A 20,189-nucleotide genomic window follows, 5' to 3' on the forward strand; every position below is an offset into this window, starting at 1 on the left:
TAAATCCATTGACAACTAAAAAGAAAAAAGAACCAATAATCTTTGAATTTGTGATTTCATCTCTCTCAATTCCCCTCCCACTCTTACTAGGAATTGAACCCGGGGGTGCACTACCACTGAACTACATTTCCAGCCCTTTTTTAACTTTTTTATTTTGAGACAGGATGTTGGTAAATTGCTAAGGCTGCCCTTGAATTTGTGATCCTCCTGCTTTAGCCTTTGAGTTGCTAGGATTACAGGCATGAGCCACCATACCTAGCTGTGTCAGTTTTCTTATTGTAAAATAGGGATGATAAAAAAAATCCTGAATTCAACAGCTGATTTCCAAATCTTACACTGAGTATCTCACACATTTATTAGGTTAAGATTTTTTTTGAAAGTATTATACAAAGCTGAAAGAATCTGAATGTGTGTGTGTGTGTGTGTGTGTGTGTGTGTGTGTGTGTAGTGGTATTGACCATTCCAAAACCTTTTTTTATACAACTATTTTATTTAAGGACAGTTTTAGATTTATAGTAAAATAGCTAAGATAATACAGAGTTCCCATATACCTCACATACCCGGTACCGAGTTTCTCCTAATATCTTTTTTTTTTTTTTTTTTAAGTTGTCAATGGACCTGTATTTTATTTATTTACATGTGGTACTGAGAATTGAACCCAGTGCCTCACACATGTTAGGCAAATGCCCTACCACTGAGCCACAACCCCAGCCCCTCTCCTAATATCTTATGTTAGTTTAGTACATTTGTTGTCATACTAATGAACTAGTAGTGATAAATTATGATTAACAGAATTCCAAATTTTATTCAGATTTCTTTAGTGTTCCTTAATGACCATATTCTGTTCCAGGATCCCATACAGGATACTTCATTACTTTTAGTTGTTATGTCCCTTTAAGCTCCTCTTGGTTTTGACAGATTCTACCCCCAACCCACCCCCACTTTTTTTTTTTTTTTTGAGGCCTGGTCTTACTATGGTACCCAGGCCCACATCAAACTCCTGGGCTAAAGCCATTCTTCTGCTTCAGACAGTAGCTAGGACTACAGGTATAGACCACCACAACAACTCTTTAATTTCTTTTATTTTAATCTTTTTTTAAAAATGTTTTTTAGGACTGGGGAGATAGCTCAGTTGGTAGAGGACTCGCTCTCGCTAGCACAAGGCCCTGGGTTCGATCCCCAGCACCGCAAAAAAAAAAAAAAAAAAAAAAATGTTTTTTAGATGTTGATGGGCCTTTTTAAAAATTTATTTATTTACATGTGGTGCTGAGAATTGAACCCAGTGCTAGGCACTACCACTGAGCCACAACCTCAGCCCTTTATTTTAATCTTTAAGGCAGTCCCTTCCAAATCTCCTCTTTTATCTTCTCCAACAGTTTTCTCTTATCTACCCCCAAACCCTTATAAACATTTTATGTTTTTTTATTGGTGCTGGGGATTGAACACAGGGCCTTTCTTGCTAAGTACTTGTTCTGTCTCTATCTCCCTAGTCCTCTGTTTGCTGGGGATTGAACACAGGGCCTTTCTTGCTAAGTACTTGTTCTGTCTCTATCTCCCTAGTCCTCTGTTTGCTGGGGATTGAACACAGGGTCTCTCTTGCTAAGTACTTGTTCTGTCTCTATCTCCCTAGTCCTCTATTAAACAGTTTTTAAAGAAAAATCGTACTTTTCTCTTATTCTTTTTTTTTCCTCTATTTTTCTTCATCAAGTAATCATGCCATCCTCTCAAAGTCCTCAACTAGCACATAGAATAAATATAACTTGGAGAATAAATCTTGTACCCTATATAGTCAGACTTTGGGAGGATTGGTACGCTACCATTCCTCCTATGGGAGAATTTTCACATTACTCCTTAGCTCCCACCCTGACTGAGATCCAGCTCATTTCCATTTTCCATTCTTGCCTGATGCTACTAATCTGTACTGCTGCAACTTTCTGTTTACCCCTCTGTTGTGGCACTTATCATATTGTAATTCTCTGTTTACCATAAATCATGTTCCTTAAGTTCAGGTATTCTTTCTTCATTTATATGCCCTGTTCCAGCACAGTTATTATAGATGGCAGAAAAATAAGTGAATGCTATGTGTTGGGTTACAATAATAAAACATCTTCATTTTTGAGTGGGGAGGTACTGGGCATAGAAACTAGGGGCACTTTACCACTGAGCAACGTTCTCAGCCATTTTAATGTTTTTTGTTTGTTTATTTGTTTTGGTACCAGGGATTGAACCTGGGGGTGCTTCACTACTGAGCCACATCCCCAGCCCTTTTTTATATTTTATTTTGAGACAGGGTCTCGCTAAACTGCTTAGGACCTCGGCCTCCTGAGACACTGGGATTATAGGAATGTTTTGTTTTGAGACTGGGTCTCACTGAATTGCTGAGGTTGGCCTCTGGCTTTTGATCCTCCTTTCTCAGCCTCCTTAGTCATTGGGATTACAAACATATGCCACTTTTCCCAGCAGAACACAATGTAAACAAAATGAAAAGATACTGTTTTGTAGTGTTTTTTTCCCACATTTTAAATTGGTGCATTATAGTTGTACATATTGATGGGATTTGTTGTTTTGTTCAGTTTTTTAAGTTAACCATTGTAAAGACTCAGTATTTTTATATTATTATTTTGCGGGGAGGTACTGGGAATTGAACTCAGGGACACTCAACCACTGAGCCACATCCCCAGTCCTGTTTTGTATTTTATTTAGAGACAGGGTCTCACTGAGTTGCTTAGTGCCTCTCAGCCCCTGGAGCCACTGGCATTATAGGTATGCACTACCATGCCCAGCAGTACTTTCATATTCTTGCTCTTGCCCCCACCCTTCATATTTCTAGTCCTTTAAAGTGATTTGTGTTCTACACATTGGGCCTCTTAAGGTTTTTTTTTTTTTTTTTTTGTGAAGTGCTCTTATCCAAACATTTTGTTAGGCTGAAGTCTAATCATACATCTAGATATGCTACCTTTTGGAATAACTTCTTGTCATAAGTGAGGAAACTTTGTGCTAGCTTTGTCTTTAATTTTTTAGAATATTGTGGTCCTCATTTATAAAAATATATTATTAAACACAAATAATAATAATATGAATAATATCTGGGTGCCATGACACATGCCTGTAATCCCTGTGATCTCGGAGTCTGAGGCAGGAAGGAGGATCTCAAGTTCAAGACAAGCCTCAGCAATGCAGCAAGGCCCTAAGCAATTTAGGGAGACTCTGTCTTAAAAAATAAAAAGGAGTGAGGATGTCACTGAGTGGCAAAGTACCCCTGGATTCAATCCCCAGTACCAAAAATTTAAATGTTCAGGCTACATTGTAACAATTGAAAAAATGAGAAAATTTCTTACTCTGTTTCATTTCTTAGAAATAAGCATTTTTGTCAATTGGTTACCTTTCAGTTTTATGGTAAATTTAAAAATTCAAATACTTGGAAGAAATGCTTTTGAAATGTTGAATATGAGTTTATATTCATTTTTGTGTTTTTTAAAATTAAATATATAAACTTTTTTCAAGCATTATTTGAAAGGTTCACAGCAAAGTTGAGGGGAAAATAGAGTTCCTATGTATCTAATCCCTCCTTTACAAACATAGCCTCCCTACCCCAATCATTCTGAACATATGTTACAGTACATTTGTGTATTTGTTACAATAAATGAACAATTATAGATATTTCATTATCAGTCAAAATGCATGGTCTACTATAGGTTTTATAGTTCTGTGGGTTTATACAAATGACATGTATCCACCATTATAGTATCATAGAGAATAGTTCCACTTCCCCAAAAAACTCCTGTGCTCCACCTATTCATCCCTTCTTGCTCCCCCAAACCCTTAGGAACCACTAATGTTTCAGTAAATCTTTTTGCTGGTTTCATAGTTCTCCCTTTTCCAGAATGTCATATGTAAATTGTAGATTTTTCAGATTGTCTTGTGTATGTGTGTGCTGGGATTTGAACTGAGGACGACCTCTGTACATGCTAAACACATACTCTTATCACTGAGCTGCACCCTCAGCCCGTTTTCTTTTATATATTGTGCTTTTGTGTTTTGTCTAAGAAATCTTTGGCTAGCCTGAGGTCACAAAGATATTCTCCTATATATCTTCTTGTAGATTTTTTGTTTTTGATACTAGGTATTGAACACAGATGTGCTTTATCACTGAGTCACATCCCCGGGGTCTCACTATGTTGTTGCTTAGGGCCTTACTAAGTTGTTCAGACTGACCTTAAACTTGCAATCCTCCTGTCTCACCCTTTGGAGTTGCTGAGATTACAGGTGTGTGCAACTGCACCCAGCTAGAATCTTTATTATTTTAGGATTTATATTTAGGTCTACCATGCATTTTGATTGAAATTGAACCCAGTGGTGCTTAACCAGTGAACCACATCTCCAACCCTTTATTATATTTTATTTAGAGACTGGTCTTGCTGAGTTGCTTTAGGATCTTGCTAAATTGCTGAGGCTGACTTTCAAGTAAGGATTCTTCTGCCTCAACCTCCTGAGCCACAGGGATTACAGGTGTGCCACAGCTCCTGGCATTTTTTTTTTTTTTAACGTCTGGTCTGGGGATTGATTCCAGGGCCTCACACGTGCTAGGCAAACACACTATCACTGAACTACATCCCCAGTCCAAATTAATTCTTTAAATTACAGTTTGTCCACCATTTGACCCAGTTATCCCACTCCTCGTATCTACCCAGAGAACTTAAAATCAGCATACTGTAGTGACATAGTCTCATCAGTGTTTATAGCAGCTCAGTTCACAATAGCTAAGCTATGGAACCAACCTAGGTACCCTTGAACAGATGAATGGATTACAAAAAAGTGGTATATGTACACAATGGCATATTACTCAGCCATAAAGATGAAATTATGGCATTTGTTGGTAAAGGGATGGAACTGGAGATTATAATGCTAAGTGAAATAAGCCAATCCCAAAAAGCAAAGACGGAATGTTCTCTCTGATATGCGGATGCTAGCACACAGTAAGGGGTGTGGGGAGAGATTAGACAAAGGGAAATGAAGGAAGGGGAGGGGAGATGGGAGTAGGAAAGACAGTAGAATGAATCAGACACAACTTTCCTGTGTTCATATATGAATACCTGACCAGTGTAACTCCACATCATGTACAACCACAAGAATCGGAAGTTACACTCCATGTATATATAATATGTCAAAATACACTCTACTATCATGTATATCTAAAAGAATAAATAAAGAATTATGGTTCATAATTTTTAAAATTTTTAAATTGATAGGGAAACAATTTAACAATTGTTAAATAGATAATCTAGTTCTAGCACCATCTGTTGAAAATGCTGTTATTTCTTCATTAATTTGTCTTTGTACTTTGTCGAAGATCAATTAATCATAAATCTGTGCCTTTTTCTAGACTCAGACTGTATCATTTATCCTGATTTGTATTGTAGCTGATAGATCTAGAATGATTTGGAAACCTACCTAGCTGTGTTTAGAAATTTAAGCATCTTTAATTTGTTGACTATAAACATCTTTAACTTGTTACCTATAGGATTTTTTAAAAACAACTTTAGGCTTATTAGATTTTGCTAATGATTCATTATCTGTTTGGAAAAATGGGTGATTAGTGTGTGTGTGTGTGTGTGTGTGTAGCAAGGATGATCTTTGATGTTTCCTAGAAGATGCCCATTTCCTTTTCTTCGTATTTTTTTTTTTTTTTGTTTTTGTTTTTGTTTTTGTGGTACTGGGGATTGAGCCCAGGATTGCTCTACCACCAAGCTAAATCCCCAGCCCTGTTTTTTGAGAGGAGGGATTCTGGATATTGAACCTGGGCCTCTTGGTGTGCTAGGCAAGCAGCATTCTACCATTGAGCCCCCAGCCTTCCCAGCCCCCTTTTAAAATTTCATTTTGTACCTGTGTACCTGATCTAATAAGTTTTCTCTTTTTCTTTTCTATGTTGGGGATCAAACTCAGGGCTTTGTACCTGCTAGACAAGCACTCTACCACTGAGCTATACTCCAGCTCCTAGTTGTTAATAGATTTTTTTTTTTTTAAAGTCTAAATTTGTGCTGAATGTGATGGAGCACCCCTGTAATCCCAGCTACTTGGGAGGCTGAGGCAGGAGGATCTGAAGTTTTTGAGACCAGGCTCAGTAATTTAGTGAGATCCTGTCTCAAAATAAAAAAATAAAAAGGGCCAGGGATGTGGCTCAATGGTAGAATGTCCCTGGAATCTCCAGTACTTTAAAAAAAAAGTCTGATTTTGGGGTAGTTTTTTTGTTATTGACTGAAAATGAAAAGTTTAAAATAACCCCTCATTTGATTAGCTTATTAATAATTTTGATATTTATTGCTTTTGTAAAATAACTGTAGTCTTGTTTTTTCAGGGTAATCACTTTGATCAATATGAAGAAGGACATTTGGAAATTGAACAAGCATCACTTGACAAGCCTATAGAATCGGTAAGATGATCAGTGCTAAATTTTGGGTGTTAGCCAGTTAGGTAGTGTTCGTGTGACACTTGATGTGAGTGAAGTTAACCTTATTAATAACTGATAGTGTAGTTAGTTAGAGATTTTTTGCATGCCTTGCAGCAATCAAATAAGAGTTTGGGATGTGATCTAATATTTAATACATTGGGAAATTAGTCCAAAACATAGAGAAACAAATTAGAATTTTGATGGAAATATATCATTTGGCCCATACCAATATTCTGATAAAGATAGTAAGTTCAATTTTAGTGTTTTTATGAATTGAATAAAGGAGTAAAATGTATTTTGATCCTTTAATACCTTTCTTGGATGCCCAATCATGTGTGATATTATTAGAAGCAGTTAAGAAATAATGTATTTTTTTACCAGACTTTAGTGAAACATGGTCTCTGTAGCTTAAGATATGTCTGTCTGTTTTTTTTTTTTTTTTTTTTTTTTTTTTTTTTTGTCAAATGTTAATTGTTAATTATATTTTTCCACACTGCTTAGTTTGGGACCTTAATGATACCAGTTAGTAGATCAAGGAAATTTACTTTCCCTATCTCTTAATTTAAAAAGAAATCATTTAATTTTTGAACATTATATTTATTTTGAAAAACCCGTATTTTAAAATAACACAGTCCAGGGCTGGGGAGATAGCTCAGTCGGTAGAGTGCTTGCCTTGCAAGCACAAGGCCGTGGGTTCGATCCCCAGCACCACAAAAAAAAAAAAAAAAAAAAAAAAAAAAAAAAAAAAAAAACCACAGTCCATTGTTAAAAATGTCTAAACTTGTCATTATTGTCAGCATTTAATATATGTGCTTAAGTGTACATAATCAATAAGGGCTTCATTGAGTCATTGGTAAAACCTAAATGGGGAAAAATCATCAAAGAGGGAATCTTAATCTTTATATCAGTGAAGACAAACCCCCTCTCCCTTTAAGAAACACTAGCTTTTTTTCCCTTGAGGGAAAAAAGGCAATTTAGAAAGTACAGAGTATAAATACTTATAATTTTAGCTTTTTCTAAATTGTAGCATAGTAAAGGATCAACATATATTTATGTTCCTAATTAGGTTGGTGTTATGTGTGTTTGTGTGTGTGTTTAGATGTTTACAGAAATTTACACAACTTGGGGTGTTCGACATTTTTCTTCCACAGCAGTTGGCCCATATTAGCTAAGCAGCCATGATCTGGTTTGTATTGCACGGTCTGCCTTTTTTTAATTTCTTCTCTAGGGTTTCTTTCTCCCCCACCTCCCCTTCTTATTTCTGTCCTTCTGGTCCAGTGAACACTGCGTATAGTACCTTCTGTCTTAATGTGCTGGCATGATGCTAGACTTAGGCATGGCAGTAATTGATGACGCATGTGATAATGCTGCAGAGGGAGAAGTCACATCTTATGTGCTGAAAGTCCAGTCTTGTGTTTTGACATAAGGATAAAATGCCAAGCCCACTTTGCTAAGTTAAAACTCATTGAAGTTTATGCCTTACTTAATATCATTTTGGGACTTATGAGGCAGAATTTTATAATGACATCAGTAGACATGATCAGTATCTTGTACTTGAGAAATAATTTTTCCAATTTAAAAGTGTTTCTTTGGGTCAGAGTTCAAGAACCAACTATCAGTAGAAAAGCCCCAGTACCATATTCTATACGGTGTATGATTGGTTAATATTCTTATATAAACTATAATTCTATGTATTCTGACTTGGCAGTAGCAGGAAACTTATATTGAAATACTAGACTGAATTTGAAGCCTAGTATTCATTATTACTGTACTCAAAAAAGTTTTTAAAAAGCATTAAGTGATATTTAACGTTTTGTAATAAAGCTGTCTTTTCAGGCCACAAAACATATTTCTATGGCACATAAGGCTAATGCTGTTTTGCCTCACTATGTTCAGGATTTTTTTTAGCACATCATAGGGAAAGCACTGTTAGAAGACAGTCTGAGTAATCATTGTTGAGTAATGTCAATGAGGAGGAGTAGAACTGATGTATATACCTCATTTATTATATACCGATATCTTCTCCATTTGAAGTAGCAAATAGTATAGCACTCAGACTCGATATTTAATTTTTTAGTAAATAAACGTATGTTCAAAGGTGTTTATTATACTAATAAAATGCTTCTAATGAAAATTTACTCCTAAAAGCATATAAACATATGCATTATTTGTGATGTGATAGGTTAAACAGTGGTTATAGCTTCATAGCCTGTATTGTGTTAGGTAGTTATAGCTTCATAGCCTATATTGTGTGAAATGGGATTCACAAGATAAGGAGGCATCTTATATCTGCTACCTAATCATATGTGTATAAAACTTAAATTTGAAAGGACTCCTGTGATTGGCATCAAAGTAGGTAGTATTCCCTCCACTTTTTCTCCACCCCCCCAAAAAGAAGTCCCCTATTATAAGGAATGCCCACCAAATAATAAGTATATATTGCATTATATGGCTGGCTGGCTATATTGAGCTATTTTGTTCTTAGGGGGAAATGTTGTTTCTAACACAGAAAAGAGACTCTGCTGAATTAAAATCTTTCTCTGCAGCAATATCTATTGAGAGGTGCTGACTGTTTTGCTACAGCATGCAACTCAAAAGTGGCTGGAAATATGCAGCTTTGGGAGTCTACAGATCATTGCAGGAGCTAAAGGTCTAGTCATTTTTTTTTTTTAACAAAGGTAATCTGCAGCAGCTGGTAACCGTGGAAGTCTCTGCACAGGTTTGTGCCAAGAATATGCCCGTGTGAAGGGTTATTGTGAGTATAGGATTAAGGTCTTTTTGTTTTGTAATAGGGTAAATTCGATGCAAATTAGCAAGACGAGAAATGAGATTCAAAGATGTAATAATGCATTATGTTTTTAGAAAACTTAGATTTTTAGTAAAGCTTAGATTTCTTAGTGAGATGATACAGGTATTTCAGTTTTAATAAACACATGTTAAAAACACATGAAAATCCAACTTTCGTTAAGTATTTAATATTTACTGTAAAGTTCTATTTTCCTGTCTTTATTTCAACCAACCAACTATCCTTTGATGAAATTTCTGGTCAAGAGTGAAACTCTTTTCTAAGAGAATTATAAAAGAATTGCTAGACAACTTGATTATCTGAATTAAACTAAAAGTACAAAGTATTATTTATCCTTATTACAAAATCTTTTTTGAACTCGAATTTTAAAAAGTCATTATTGCTTATGACGTTTAGATTCCAGCCATTGTAATTATGACCTCCACATATTTAAAGATAAAATATTTAAAAAACAAAATTTTATCTAAAACCATAGCTCAGTGTGTAGGATTCCATCATAGTCTCAAGAATTGGTTGGTATGATTTAGGATGTCAGGTTCTTATGACTGTAGTTTGAAGGTGTGAGAAGTCAGATGGGGGAATAATGTTAAGTTATACAGGTGGCAAAATGCCTGTTTCATAGACTTAAAATATGCAGTCATTGTTGCAGTTGGAAGTGCAACTACTAATCAGCATTAAAATCCTGGCTTAATAGTTGTCAGGTTGATTGAGTAGATTTTAAAAATTAGTGTAAGTTCAAATTCTAGTTGCCCATGTTTAGTTTGTTTGTCTAGGGATTTAGAAGTATATGTATAGTTGGATTTTTGTCATGTTGCATTATCTGTTTAGATCTGTGGACTCCACTAGTTCCAAACTGTAACTCTGTAAGACTGCTGATTTGACATTTAGCAGTGACCATATGTGGACTGCACTATAAATGTGCTTCTTGGAGCTGAATGGTGTAGCATTACTATATGGCTTTTCTCTCTAGTCTTCATTGTATCATCTGTAGTGAGCTATAGATTTTTTTGTTTGGGGAATTTTTACAACCTGTTGTTTGCATGGGTTCACCTAGTAGCATTTGGTTCTTGCTTACACAGTCTTTGATACACAATCAGCAAAGCTTACAATCCACTCAAGAGACTTGCTATTTTTGTCACTATTGAAAATAAATATACTAAAGTCTGTAAATTGAGTGTGACTGTCATCTAAAAGAAAATGCAGTGTGAAATGCATCTAGTCACTGACATGCCAGTAGTATAAACTTTCTTTTGAAATATGATAGTATTTCCTTGTATAAAAATATGGAGTCAGCCCCATACAATAAAGTAAAATTTTATCTTTGATTTGGCAGGCTCCTATCATACATGTTGGTGATACTTTTGCCAAAGTGATCCTTATTACTGGTAGTATACAATTACATGGAGCAGAGACAACTTCCTAGGAAAGTTTTCTACTTGATAATTAATAGAGAAAAATGTTGAGGAATGACAAATAGTTAATGAATGGCCCCCTTCCCACCCTGACTACTGGGGATCAAATGCAGGGCCTCAGGCATGCTAGATGAGCACTACCCTGAGCTTCCTTCTGCCCTCATTCTACTTTTTAAATTTTATTTTGAGATTGAGTCTTGCTAAGTTGCCTTGGCTGGCCTGTAATTTGCTATCCTCTTTTCATAAGCTTTCAGAATAGCTGGATGACAGGTATACGCTGTTATACCTGGCAAGTTTTTTTTTTTTTTTAATTGCTGATACTGTTTTTATCATATTGGTAGGTTTTTATGATACACGTTTCTTGCTTTCAAAGATTTTCCCGTTTAAAAGTTGTATCTCGGGCTGGGGAGATAGTTCAGTTGGTAGAGTGCTTGCCTTGCAAGCACAAGGCCCTGGGTTTGATCCCCAGTACCGCAAAAAAAAAAAAAAAAAAAAAAAAAAAAAAGTTGTATCTCTCTTCTCACCTAATAGAGAAGAACAAATGTTGGAAATATGCCCCCCGCCACCCCAGTACTGTGAATTTAACTCAGAGGTGCTTTACCACTGAGCTGCATCCTCAACCCTTTTTTTTTGTTTTGTTTTGAGACAGGGTCTTGCTCAGTTGCTTAGGTTCTCAATAGGTTGCTGAGGCTGTCCTTGAATTTGTCCTTGAATCCTCCTGCCTCAGTCTCCCAAGTCATTGGGATTACAGGCAGGTGCCACCATACCCAGCTTTGAAAGTGTAGCATTTTAATTGAACATTTAAATTGGGGATGGGGGGAGCCAACTGAGATAAGCTTGGTGAAAAAAAAATTGGATTTTCAGTTCAGCTTCATTGTTTAACCACAATTAGAAGAACTTTATTTCCATGCCACATAACCACCATTTTGAATCTTGAGCACAGAATATAACAAATAGGTGGTTTATGGGAACTCTGTGAATCATGTGGAAAACCAACTTTTTCCTATTACCCTTGGGCAAAATTCTGTTGCCATATTAATTATCTTAAAATTAGGATTTCCTTGCAATTTTGTTAATAAATGAAAACTAATAAAAACTAATTTTTTTTTTTTTTGAGACCCCCCATCTTGTCATTTTGCCTAGGTTGGTCTTGAATTCTTGAGCTGAAGTGATCCTCTTACCTATGCCTCTCTAGTAGCTGGAGCTACAGGCATGTACCATCATTCCTGGTTGGTTTTTAGTCACTATTGTAGTGACTGAAATAGTAAAGAGGTAACTGTGTGTTTTTTTTTTTTGGTTTTTTTTTTTTCTTTCTTTTTATATTTCCCTAATAGTTATTATTTTAGAAGTAAATTTAGTACGTATTGCCCTTATTCTGTCTAGATTACCTGTTGGAGCTATCAATTATTTGTGCCAGTTTACTGCTATCAATAGCATCCAGGAATAATCAGCAAAATCATCTCTAAACAGAGAGAATAGATGACTTTCAGTAGGCTGGCGATTGACTCCCTTTTTATTTATTTCTTGAGGATACCAGAAATTGAATCTAGGACCCTTAACCACTGAGCCATATCCCCAGCCCTTTTTATTTTTAATTTTGAGACAGGGTCTCACTAAGTTACTGAGACTGGCTTTGAACTTCCAGTCCTCTGCCTCAGCCTCCAAGCCACTGGGATTACACTTGCACCACCATGCCTTGCTGAGTTCCTTGTTTTTTGACTGAAAGTTTTTTGTTTTTTTTTTTAATATTTTTTTTTAGATGTTGATACACCTTTATTTTATTCATTTGTTTATAAGTGGTGCTAAGAATTGAACCCCGTGCTTCACACATGCTAGGCAAACGCTCTACCCAGCCCCAACAGTAAAAGTTTGGATCATTTCAGAGGTAGAAGAGTTTGCTTTGTTTGTTGTACCTTATAAGTTTTTCTGGTGTGTATTCCCTGTACTACCCATGTTCTTAGTGCATTGTTTTTATGTTTTTGTTTTTTGGTTCCAGGGAGTGAATCTAGGGGTACTTCACCACTGAACCACATCCTCAGCCTTTTTTTTTTTTTTTATTTTGAGACAGAGTTTCCTTAAGTTGCTTAGGGCCTTGCCAAGTTGTGATCTTCCTGCCTCTCTCATCCTCTAGAGCCACTGGGATTACAGGCATGTGCCACCACATCCAGCTCCCACTGGGTTTTGACAATTGTTATAAAACTTTTTTTTTAAAGTAAGGAACTGTCCTAAATATTAGCCTTTTCTGGAGAGTCACAGCTGCTTTTTTCTCCCTCCAAAAGCAGGTAATTAAAATAATAAGAAAGGTCCAGGTTTTCTGTATTAGTCATTCATTTACTCAAGGACATTGGTGAGTAGAGGAGGTTCTGGGAGATGTGTCTCTTTCTGTTGCCTTCATTTTAAGCAGAAGGACTAAGGACTTAGAGTGGTATGTTAAATATTTTAAGATATCCCTGAACATTTCATTTCCTATTCATACTTGGGAAGCAGATTTAATTTTTTTTAAAAAAGTTTTAACCTAAGTTTTAGAAGAGAAATGTCACTGTCATTTTGATCAGTAGCTTTTCTTTTGAGAAGATGACAGCCATCTCTTGAGTGGTTTTGTAAAAGTGGTGCTAATGTGTATAACTTTAATTTTTTCTTTTTTCTCCCTTTCCCTTTAACATTTGCTTTTCCTTTCACTGTTGTCAGTCACAACATGCTGCTCTTGAATCTCTCAGCTGGTCTTGACTCGTGAATTTACTTATGCTTTCACTCTTCTTTAATAAATACATTACTTGCAAGCAGTGAATTGAAAACAAGACAAAAAAAAAAAAAAAAAAAAAAACGACCATTAGTGATCGGACAGTTTCTTACTTTGTGTTACATTTAACTGTTCTTTTGACAGCCCAGTTTTAAAGCCAGGTTCGTATGGAAATGCTTTCACTCCACTTGCACTGCTTTTGGAAATAGCATACTGCTTCATCTGTCTGTTTATTTTAGTGCATTCATAATATAACACAGTCAGCATAATGTCTCATCTCCACTTAGCCAAATTTTTTTTCTTTTAAAAAACAAAACAACAACAAAACAACAAATTGGGGGGGCAACAATTTTTGTCAGCATTGTTTAATACCCAAGTCTTAGTGTCAGATATAGTTATAGCATTTGTCTAGTAATAGATTAAATAATAATTCAGTCAGTTACAGAATTTTAGTCATTCTACTATTCTTATCCTTTCTAGAAATAAAGATTTTATATGCAGGTAAGTTTGTTTCCATATTAAAACCATAAGGGCCTCTTTATCTTTCCATTTTCTGCTATACTTATCAAGATTTTTTTTTTTTTTTTTTTTTTTTGCGGTGCTGGGGATCAAACCCAGGGTCTTGTGCTTGCAAGGCAAACACTCTACCAACTGAACTATCTCCCAGCCCCACTTATTGAGATTTTTATTTTAATTTTTTTGTGGTGCTGAGGATTGACCTTATGATGCTAGGCAAACATTTTATGACTGAGGTACATTCCCAGCACTTAATTTTTCTTTTAATAATAAAGTTATTTATAAATAGTTAGACACTCTTAGTACTGGGTTAGGGGATGCTTTTCCAGGCAATATAGGATAGAAGGGAAGCAGCAACAGGGTTGATTAAGTTTTATGATGTTTAATGTGAAAGTCTTCTCTTGGGGTTACACATACCATAGTGTTTTCTAATTCTTTATATTCTTAGCAAAAATAATTTCTAGTTCCCTTTTGTGTACCACAGTTGCTTTATATGTATGTAAATGCATATAGGAACAAGTTTTTCTTTATAATTTGCCTTTATTTTTTGTTTTTAAAAGTGTCCTAATCTCTCTCCTCTATCAATGAAGTAATCAACTCTTCAACTCACTTTGTAGTTTACATGTTATCATGAAATTGTGGAAGGAAATTGTTCCTTTAACAACAAAACTCCCCAAAGCCAAAACAAACAATGGAGAGTCTTTTTTTTTTTTTTTTTTTTTTTTTTTGGGGTGCTGGGGATTGAACCCAGGGCCTTGTGCTTACAAGGCAAGCACTCTACCGACTGAGCTATTTCCCCAGCCCCTGGAGAATCTTAATTTCTAACTTCCCACAAGTGAAGATAATATTCAAATAATGTTTTTCTTCCCTCTATGACTCCAAAAACATTTTATCATTGAATTTGGAACTGGAAGAGAAACAGTTTAATATGAATCATTTAGTTTTAATGAGAGATTTGTGATTTTGTTAAATTTGTTAATAGATTTCATGTAATGTGTGTTTATTTCCAAATGGCAATACTAGATTAGTACCATAAATTATATTAAATGCATATTGAACAGTTTGTGTATACATATATGTATATATACACACACACATACATAATACACATGCAGTTTAGGAACTGAGCCCAAGGACTTATGCATGCTAGACCACGTATTATACCACCAGCTACATTGCTAGCCCTGGGTTTCTAATTTTTAAGTGTTTTGTTGTTGTTGTTGTTTTTGGATGAGTAGCATCATTTTTTCTTAGTATAGTCAGTGGTTGTTCTAGCTTTATCTAAGTACTTTACAGTAACTGTAAAAAGCAGAGAATTGGACAGAGGGCTATAGAAGTTGCTGATACCTTGATCCTTTAGGCAAAAGCTGACACTTAATTGTTGTTTCTGGAACCTTTTTTACAATTTACATTGAAATAACTTTTCTGATTTCTCCTAGGAAGATGAGACATTATGTATGTTGGTTTTTTTTCCCCCTACATGCACTAATGGTTCTTTACTGTTAACTTATTGCTAGGCCTGTTTCATTCTAACATCTTAGCATTTTTGTTAGACTACATGTTGAAATGCATCACTCAGTCTGTGCTTGAGCTCATTTTATTTTTGTTTAATCAATTTAATTTCTTGTTTACTAACCTCACTGTTTTTTCAGTTTAATATTGGCTGCATGCTAGTTAAATATTTATATTTTATATTATATATATTTAAAACACCAATCAAGTCTAGCCTGGATTTGCTGATTGTTTTTTTCATTTCTAGTGGTGGGGTAGTCTTACACTTACAGCTTACTTTGTTTCTTGAAAGCTTGACACATAAACAAAATAACTAAACACAATGTAGATTTTTTTAAAGAAAAATCTTAAAGTTGTGCTGTCTAGGTGGTGGATATGATTGTATAAGTACCTTGATTTTATGCTTTTTAATGTTAATTTTAAAACCTCATAAATGTATTCTTCCCCTTTTTCCCTTCCCCTTTTTAAGTGTTATGTACAATAGTTGCCCAGCACACCATCCAAAAGGACCCTTACCCAATATGTTCTTCACATTTAAAATACTAGCCAGCATCTCTTTTACATTAATGTCCCTTTTATTGGGCACATTTACCCTGTTATCAGCACCTTTTTTGCATGCATATATGTAGAATTACCTCTTGCTCATCACCTGTTTAAATGTCACTAGGAAGGGAAGAATATATTATTGGAATATTTTGGTTTGTCTCTCTGTTCTGTCTGTCAGGATAATATTGGACACCGCTTACTCCAGAAACATGGGTGGAAGCTGGGCCAGGGATTGGGAAAATCTCTTCAGGGTAAGTTTTTAAAATTTACCAAAAAAAAGAAAGAAAAAATGTTTCTGATGCAAAATTTGTATCTGCATATATTTGTTGTCTTCTTAAAAAAGCGTTTGGGGTCCCCCCCATAGTCCATTTTTCCTATATTGTATTATAAATTGCTCTATAGCCTCCACATGTGCCAATAATTTACAGGAGTAAGCTGTTGTGTCATTAAAACTTGAAGGTCAAACATATTGTGTGACTCAATCTATTCTTTTTTTTTTTTTTTTTTAATTTTAAGTGGAGGTGATGGATTGGTAGAATAAAAAGAATACTTAGTATCAGAGTTACACCTGGTTTCAGTATCATAAATAGAATCATTCAACAGCAGGGTTTTATCTTTTGTCCTTCCCAAGTCTTTCTGAAGCTGGTGATTACACTGAATCTTTAGTTCTGTGATCAGAATCTATGTAGCAGTGAAGATAAAAAATTAACCCACATGAACCGGAATGTAGGACTTTTGAAGCAGAGAGGCCACATCTCAGGTTCAGATAAGGCTCTGAAAAATGTTTGAATTAAAGTTTCTATTGCATATATTTTTCCTTTTAACTATACTAATTATTTGGATAAAAAAATACTAATATTTCTGCTTTTGAGTTGCTAATTGGAAAAAAAACAGCCACCTGCATTTCCTTTTTAGTTTTCTCAAATTCACTAGCTATTGTTTGATACAGATGTAATATGGATGCTACCTCAGAAATGAGGGAAATCATTATACTTCCGCATCTGATTATGGAAACACTCATTATATAAAGGGATGTTTGGAGTTAGGTATGCTAATGTTGACTTAACTCCTTGAATTTTGAAAATGGATTTTCACCATTTGAATACAAAAGTCTAATCAGTTTAAGCATGTTAAGAGAAGTAAGAGAACAGGATATGGAATAGGATGTTTTAAACATTAAAACCTTTGCTTTCAAAATTCTTCTATAAATTCTATTCAGTGGTGACACTTAGGCTCAATAAATATATTTTTACTGAATATTTATTACCAAGTATTAATCTTTTTTTGTGGTGAGAGAGACTTGATTACCATAACTTGTTTTCTGAGTAGCATAGAACTCTTTTCAGACAATACAAAGAATACTCTGTGAATGTGAATTTGTATGGCATAAACCACTGATTTTATCAGAATCCAAAAAAGATATAGGATAATCAGGAATGACATAGAGATGAATTTTTGATAGACTTTGTCCAAGACATTTTCATAGTTGTAAGTATCAGGTTCACTTGAGTGGAGGTGATTGCATAGAAGAGAGTCAGAAAACTAGATCTGATCTTTTGTTTGAAACATCTCTTCCTAATTGAAGATGCCTAGGAGCTTTGTTGATTGCTATTATCTTTGTTTTTGAGGTCGGGACATTCCATTGGAGTCAGTAGATCTGTTTGAATCCCAGAATTTTTCACTGTTGAGAATCAAAGACTTTATGTCCCATATGTAGGACATCTATAAACACTTACATTGAGCAACAAAACTTTTATAGGTGTCCTGTAGATAGGACTCTGGGACATAATGGGTTAAAGTATAACTAGAGCCTGGGGGTGGAGTAGATTGTGGATTGTGTGTGTGTGTGTGTGTGTGTGTGTGTGTGTGTGTTTATTTATTTGTGTGTGTATCTTTAAGAAAGAATAGGTAACTAGGTGTAGTAGTAGTCAGTACCTCTGATCCAACTGAGAACACCAAGGAAGAGGGATCACAAGTTCCAGGCCAGACTCAGCAACTTATTGAGACCCTGTCTCAAAACTAAAAAAAGGGACTGGGGATGTAGCTTAGTGGTAAAGTGTTCTTGGGTTCAAAACAAACAGAGGAAAAAAAAAAAAAAAAAAAGAAAGGAAAGAAAAAGAAAGAAAGAAAATAAAAAAAAGAAAGGATGGGTAAATTGATACTCAACTCTCAACTACTGTTGATCCAAAATAATAATTATTTAAGAACTCTTGAATTTTGGTTCTCTTTCAATTGAACTCCTTGAAAAGAGAAATTAGGCTTTATCTGTATTTTCTGTCTCCTTAGGATAGGGAATATAGTAAGCACTTAACTCATAAATCTGTTCATTTAAAAATATAAAGGAAACCTTTATATTTGAAGGATTTTTTTTGAAAAAATTTCCCCCTTTTTAATTATGGTAAAAAACACATGAAGTTTATCACCTTACTCATTTTTTTTCTTTCTTTTTTTTTGGACTCTGGGGACTGAACCCCAGGACCTCACTCTACCATTGAGCTGCACCCACCTTTGCTCTATCTTAACCATCTTTAAGTGTATAGGTTAGTAGTATTCCTATTGTAAGTATATTCCTATTGTTTTGTGAAGCATATTCATTTTACATGATTAGTACAATGTCTGTATCCTTTGGAAAGAATAAACACTTACTCTGTTTCTAGTATTAAGGGCAGAATTTGTTTTGTAAATAACTTTTTACTTTCCAGTGTCAAATTTTAACAGTGTCAGGTCTTATGCTGTTTCTATCATGTAGCTGTTTCTGTAATTCATACATGATTTAACCTAGAACATAGCCACATTTATGGCATACTTAGGTGATTTATGACTTTTTTTCCCTTAAACCTTTGCTATAAATACCCACTGAAGAAATCCCTGTTACTACATAGTGAAAATGATAATGCTTCCTTGGTATTTTCTGAACTGATCACAACTTGTGATTTTTTGTGTAAAAACACACACACACACACACACACACACACACACACACAACCGCATGCTGGGGTTGAACCCAGGACCTTGTGCATGCCAGGAGGGCACTCTACCACTGAGCTACATCCCTACCCCACTTTGTAAGTTCTTTACTAGTTTATTATCAACTTTCAATTCTCCTTTCTATTTAAAATTCTAACATGTTGAACATGAAACCGTCCACTAAAAGTTAAACCTGGTCTCATTAGACCTTTTTGTCAAGTTTAAAAATCATTTTGACTTATTCAAGACTTATTCAGTGTTAGTCCTTAGGGATAGATAGGTATCTTGTTGCTAGATAGAGTGGGGAATAATAAAGCATGTTAACTCTGGAATGAAGTTTCCTGTGCCAGGATATGAAATGGCACTGGTTAATTTTTGTATTTAAATTTTTATATTTAATTACCTTTTGTTCTCCTTTTATTAAAATATTTGAAGTTTTTTTTAAAAAAAAGAACCTTTATTGTATGTCATAAATAAATGATAGTATTAAAAATAAAAGTTACATAGAAAAAATGTTGACAAGGTATCATCTGAAGGAAATAACACTGTGTTAATGAGAAATATTATGAACAGTTGCTTATTGTAGAGGCAGAAGGATGTGTTTTAATTGGAAATGAAGCAATAGTCAATGATAGTTGTATTTTGTACCAGTTGAATTGGATTCAGTTCTGGAAACTGTTTTAAACCTTTTGGCAGCTTTGAAATGTAATGGAATGTAGCTCAAAATCTTATTTTGCTATGAAATAAGTTAGTATGTAGGTGTAGTTAAGAAATGGTGCCCGAACTTCCTTTGTTGTGTTACTAAGAGCTGTTTGATGATTTGGCTGATTCTTTGGTCACAAACAAAAGTCTTGCTCTTGGGAAAAAAAATGAGTGAAGGCTGATATTATTTTCATTATTTAGCCTTTCTAGAAGGTTCAGTCAGTACATTTAGACAACCAGTAGATGTATAGTGAGCTAACAAAATGTTTTAGTTGTGCTGGCTGTATGAGGCATGGATAGGTAAGACAGAGTTCCTGCCCTTTATTTTCCAGGGCCCAAGACTTGCCTTTTTAATGTGTTTGAAGGTTTCTTCAGGCTAAGAACCACGTTTTATATTTCTCTGTACTCATATCGTGTGTAGAATTAAGCATGTGATCAGTCTGAATCTTTGATGAATGTATTGCTTCAAGTTCCATGAGAGTAAGGATTCTTACTTATTTTGTGTAAAAATAGTTGATGCAAGGTATGAAGGCAGTATGG

At 34.9% G+C, this 20,189-nt stretch overlaps 1 protein-coding gene across 7 annotated transcripts in view; it reads left to right on the plus strand.

Moving 5' to 3' along the window:
• Positions 1 to 20,189, plus strand: part of Gpatch8 (G-patch domain containing 8) — a 90,720-nt gene that overhangs the window by 15,686 nt on the left and 54,845 nt on the right. For 3 of the 7 annotated variants that reach the window (XM_047543719.1, XM_047543722.1, XM_047543718.1), the window contains exons 2-5: positions 6,356 to 6,430; positions 7,600 to 7,634; positions 13,551 to 13,567; positions 16,159 to 16,231. Coding sequence is in view for 1 of the 7 variants with exons in the window: in XM_047543717.1 (XP_047399673.1) it covers positions 6,356 to 6,430; positions 16,159 to 16,231 (148 nt within the window). In the remaining 6 variants the exon portion in view is untranslated. Of the gene's footprint in view, positions 1 to 6,355; positions 6,431 to 7,599; positions 7,635 to 13,550; positions 13,568 to 16,158; positions 16,232 to 20,189 lie in introns of those variants that run through there. The other 4 variants (XM_047543721.1, XM_047543720.1, XM_047543717.1 and 1 more) reach the window with 3 other exon arrangements.

Source organism: Sciurus carolinensis, chromosome 3 (assembly GCF_902686445.1).
Source record: "Sciurus carolinensis chromosome 3, mSciCar1.2, whole genome shotgun sequence".
NCBI lineage: Eukaryota > Metazoa > Chordata > Mammalia > Rodentia > Sciuridae > Sciurus > Sciurus carolinensis.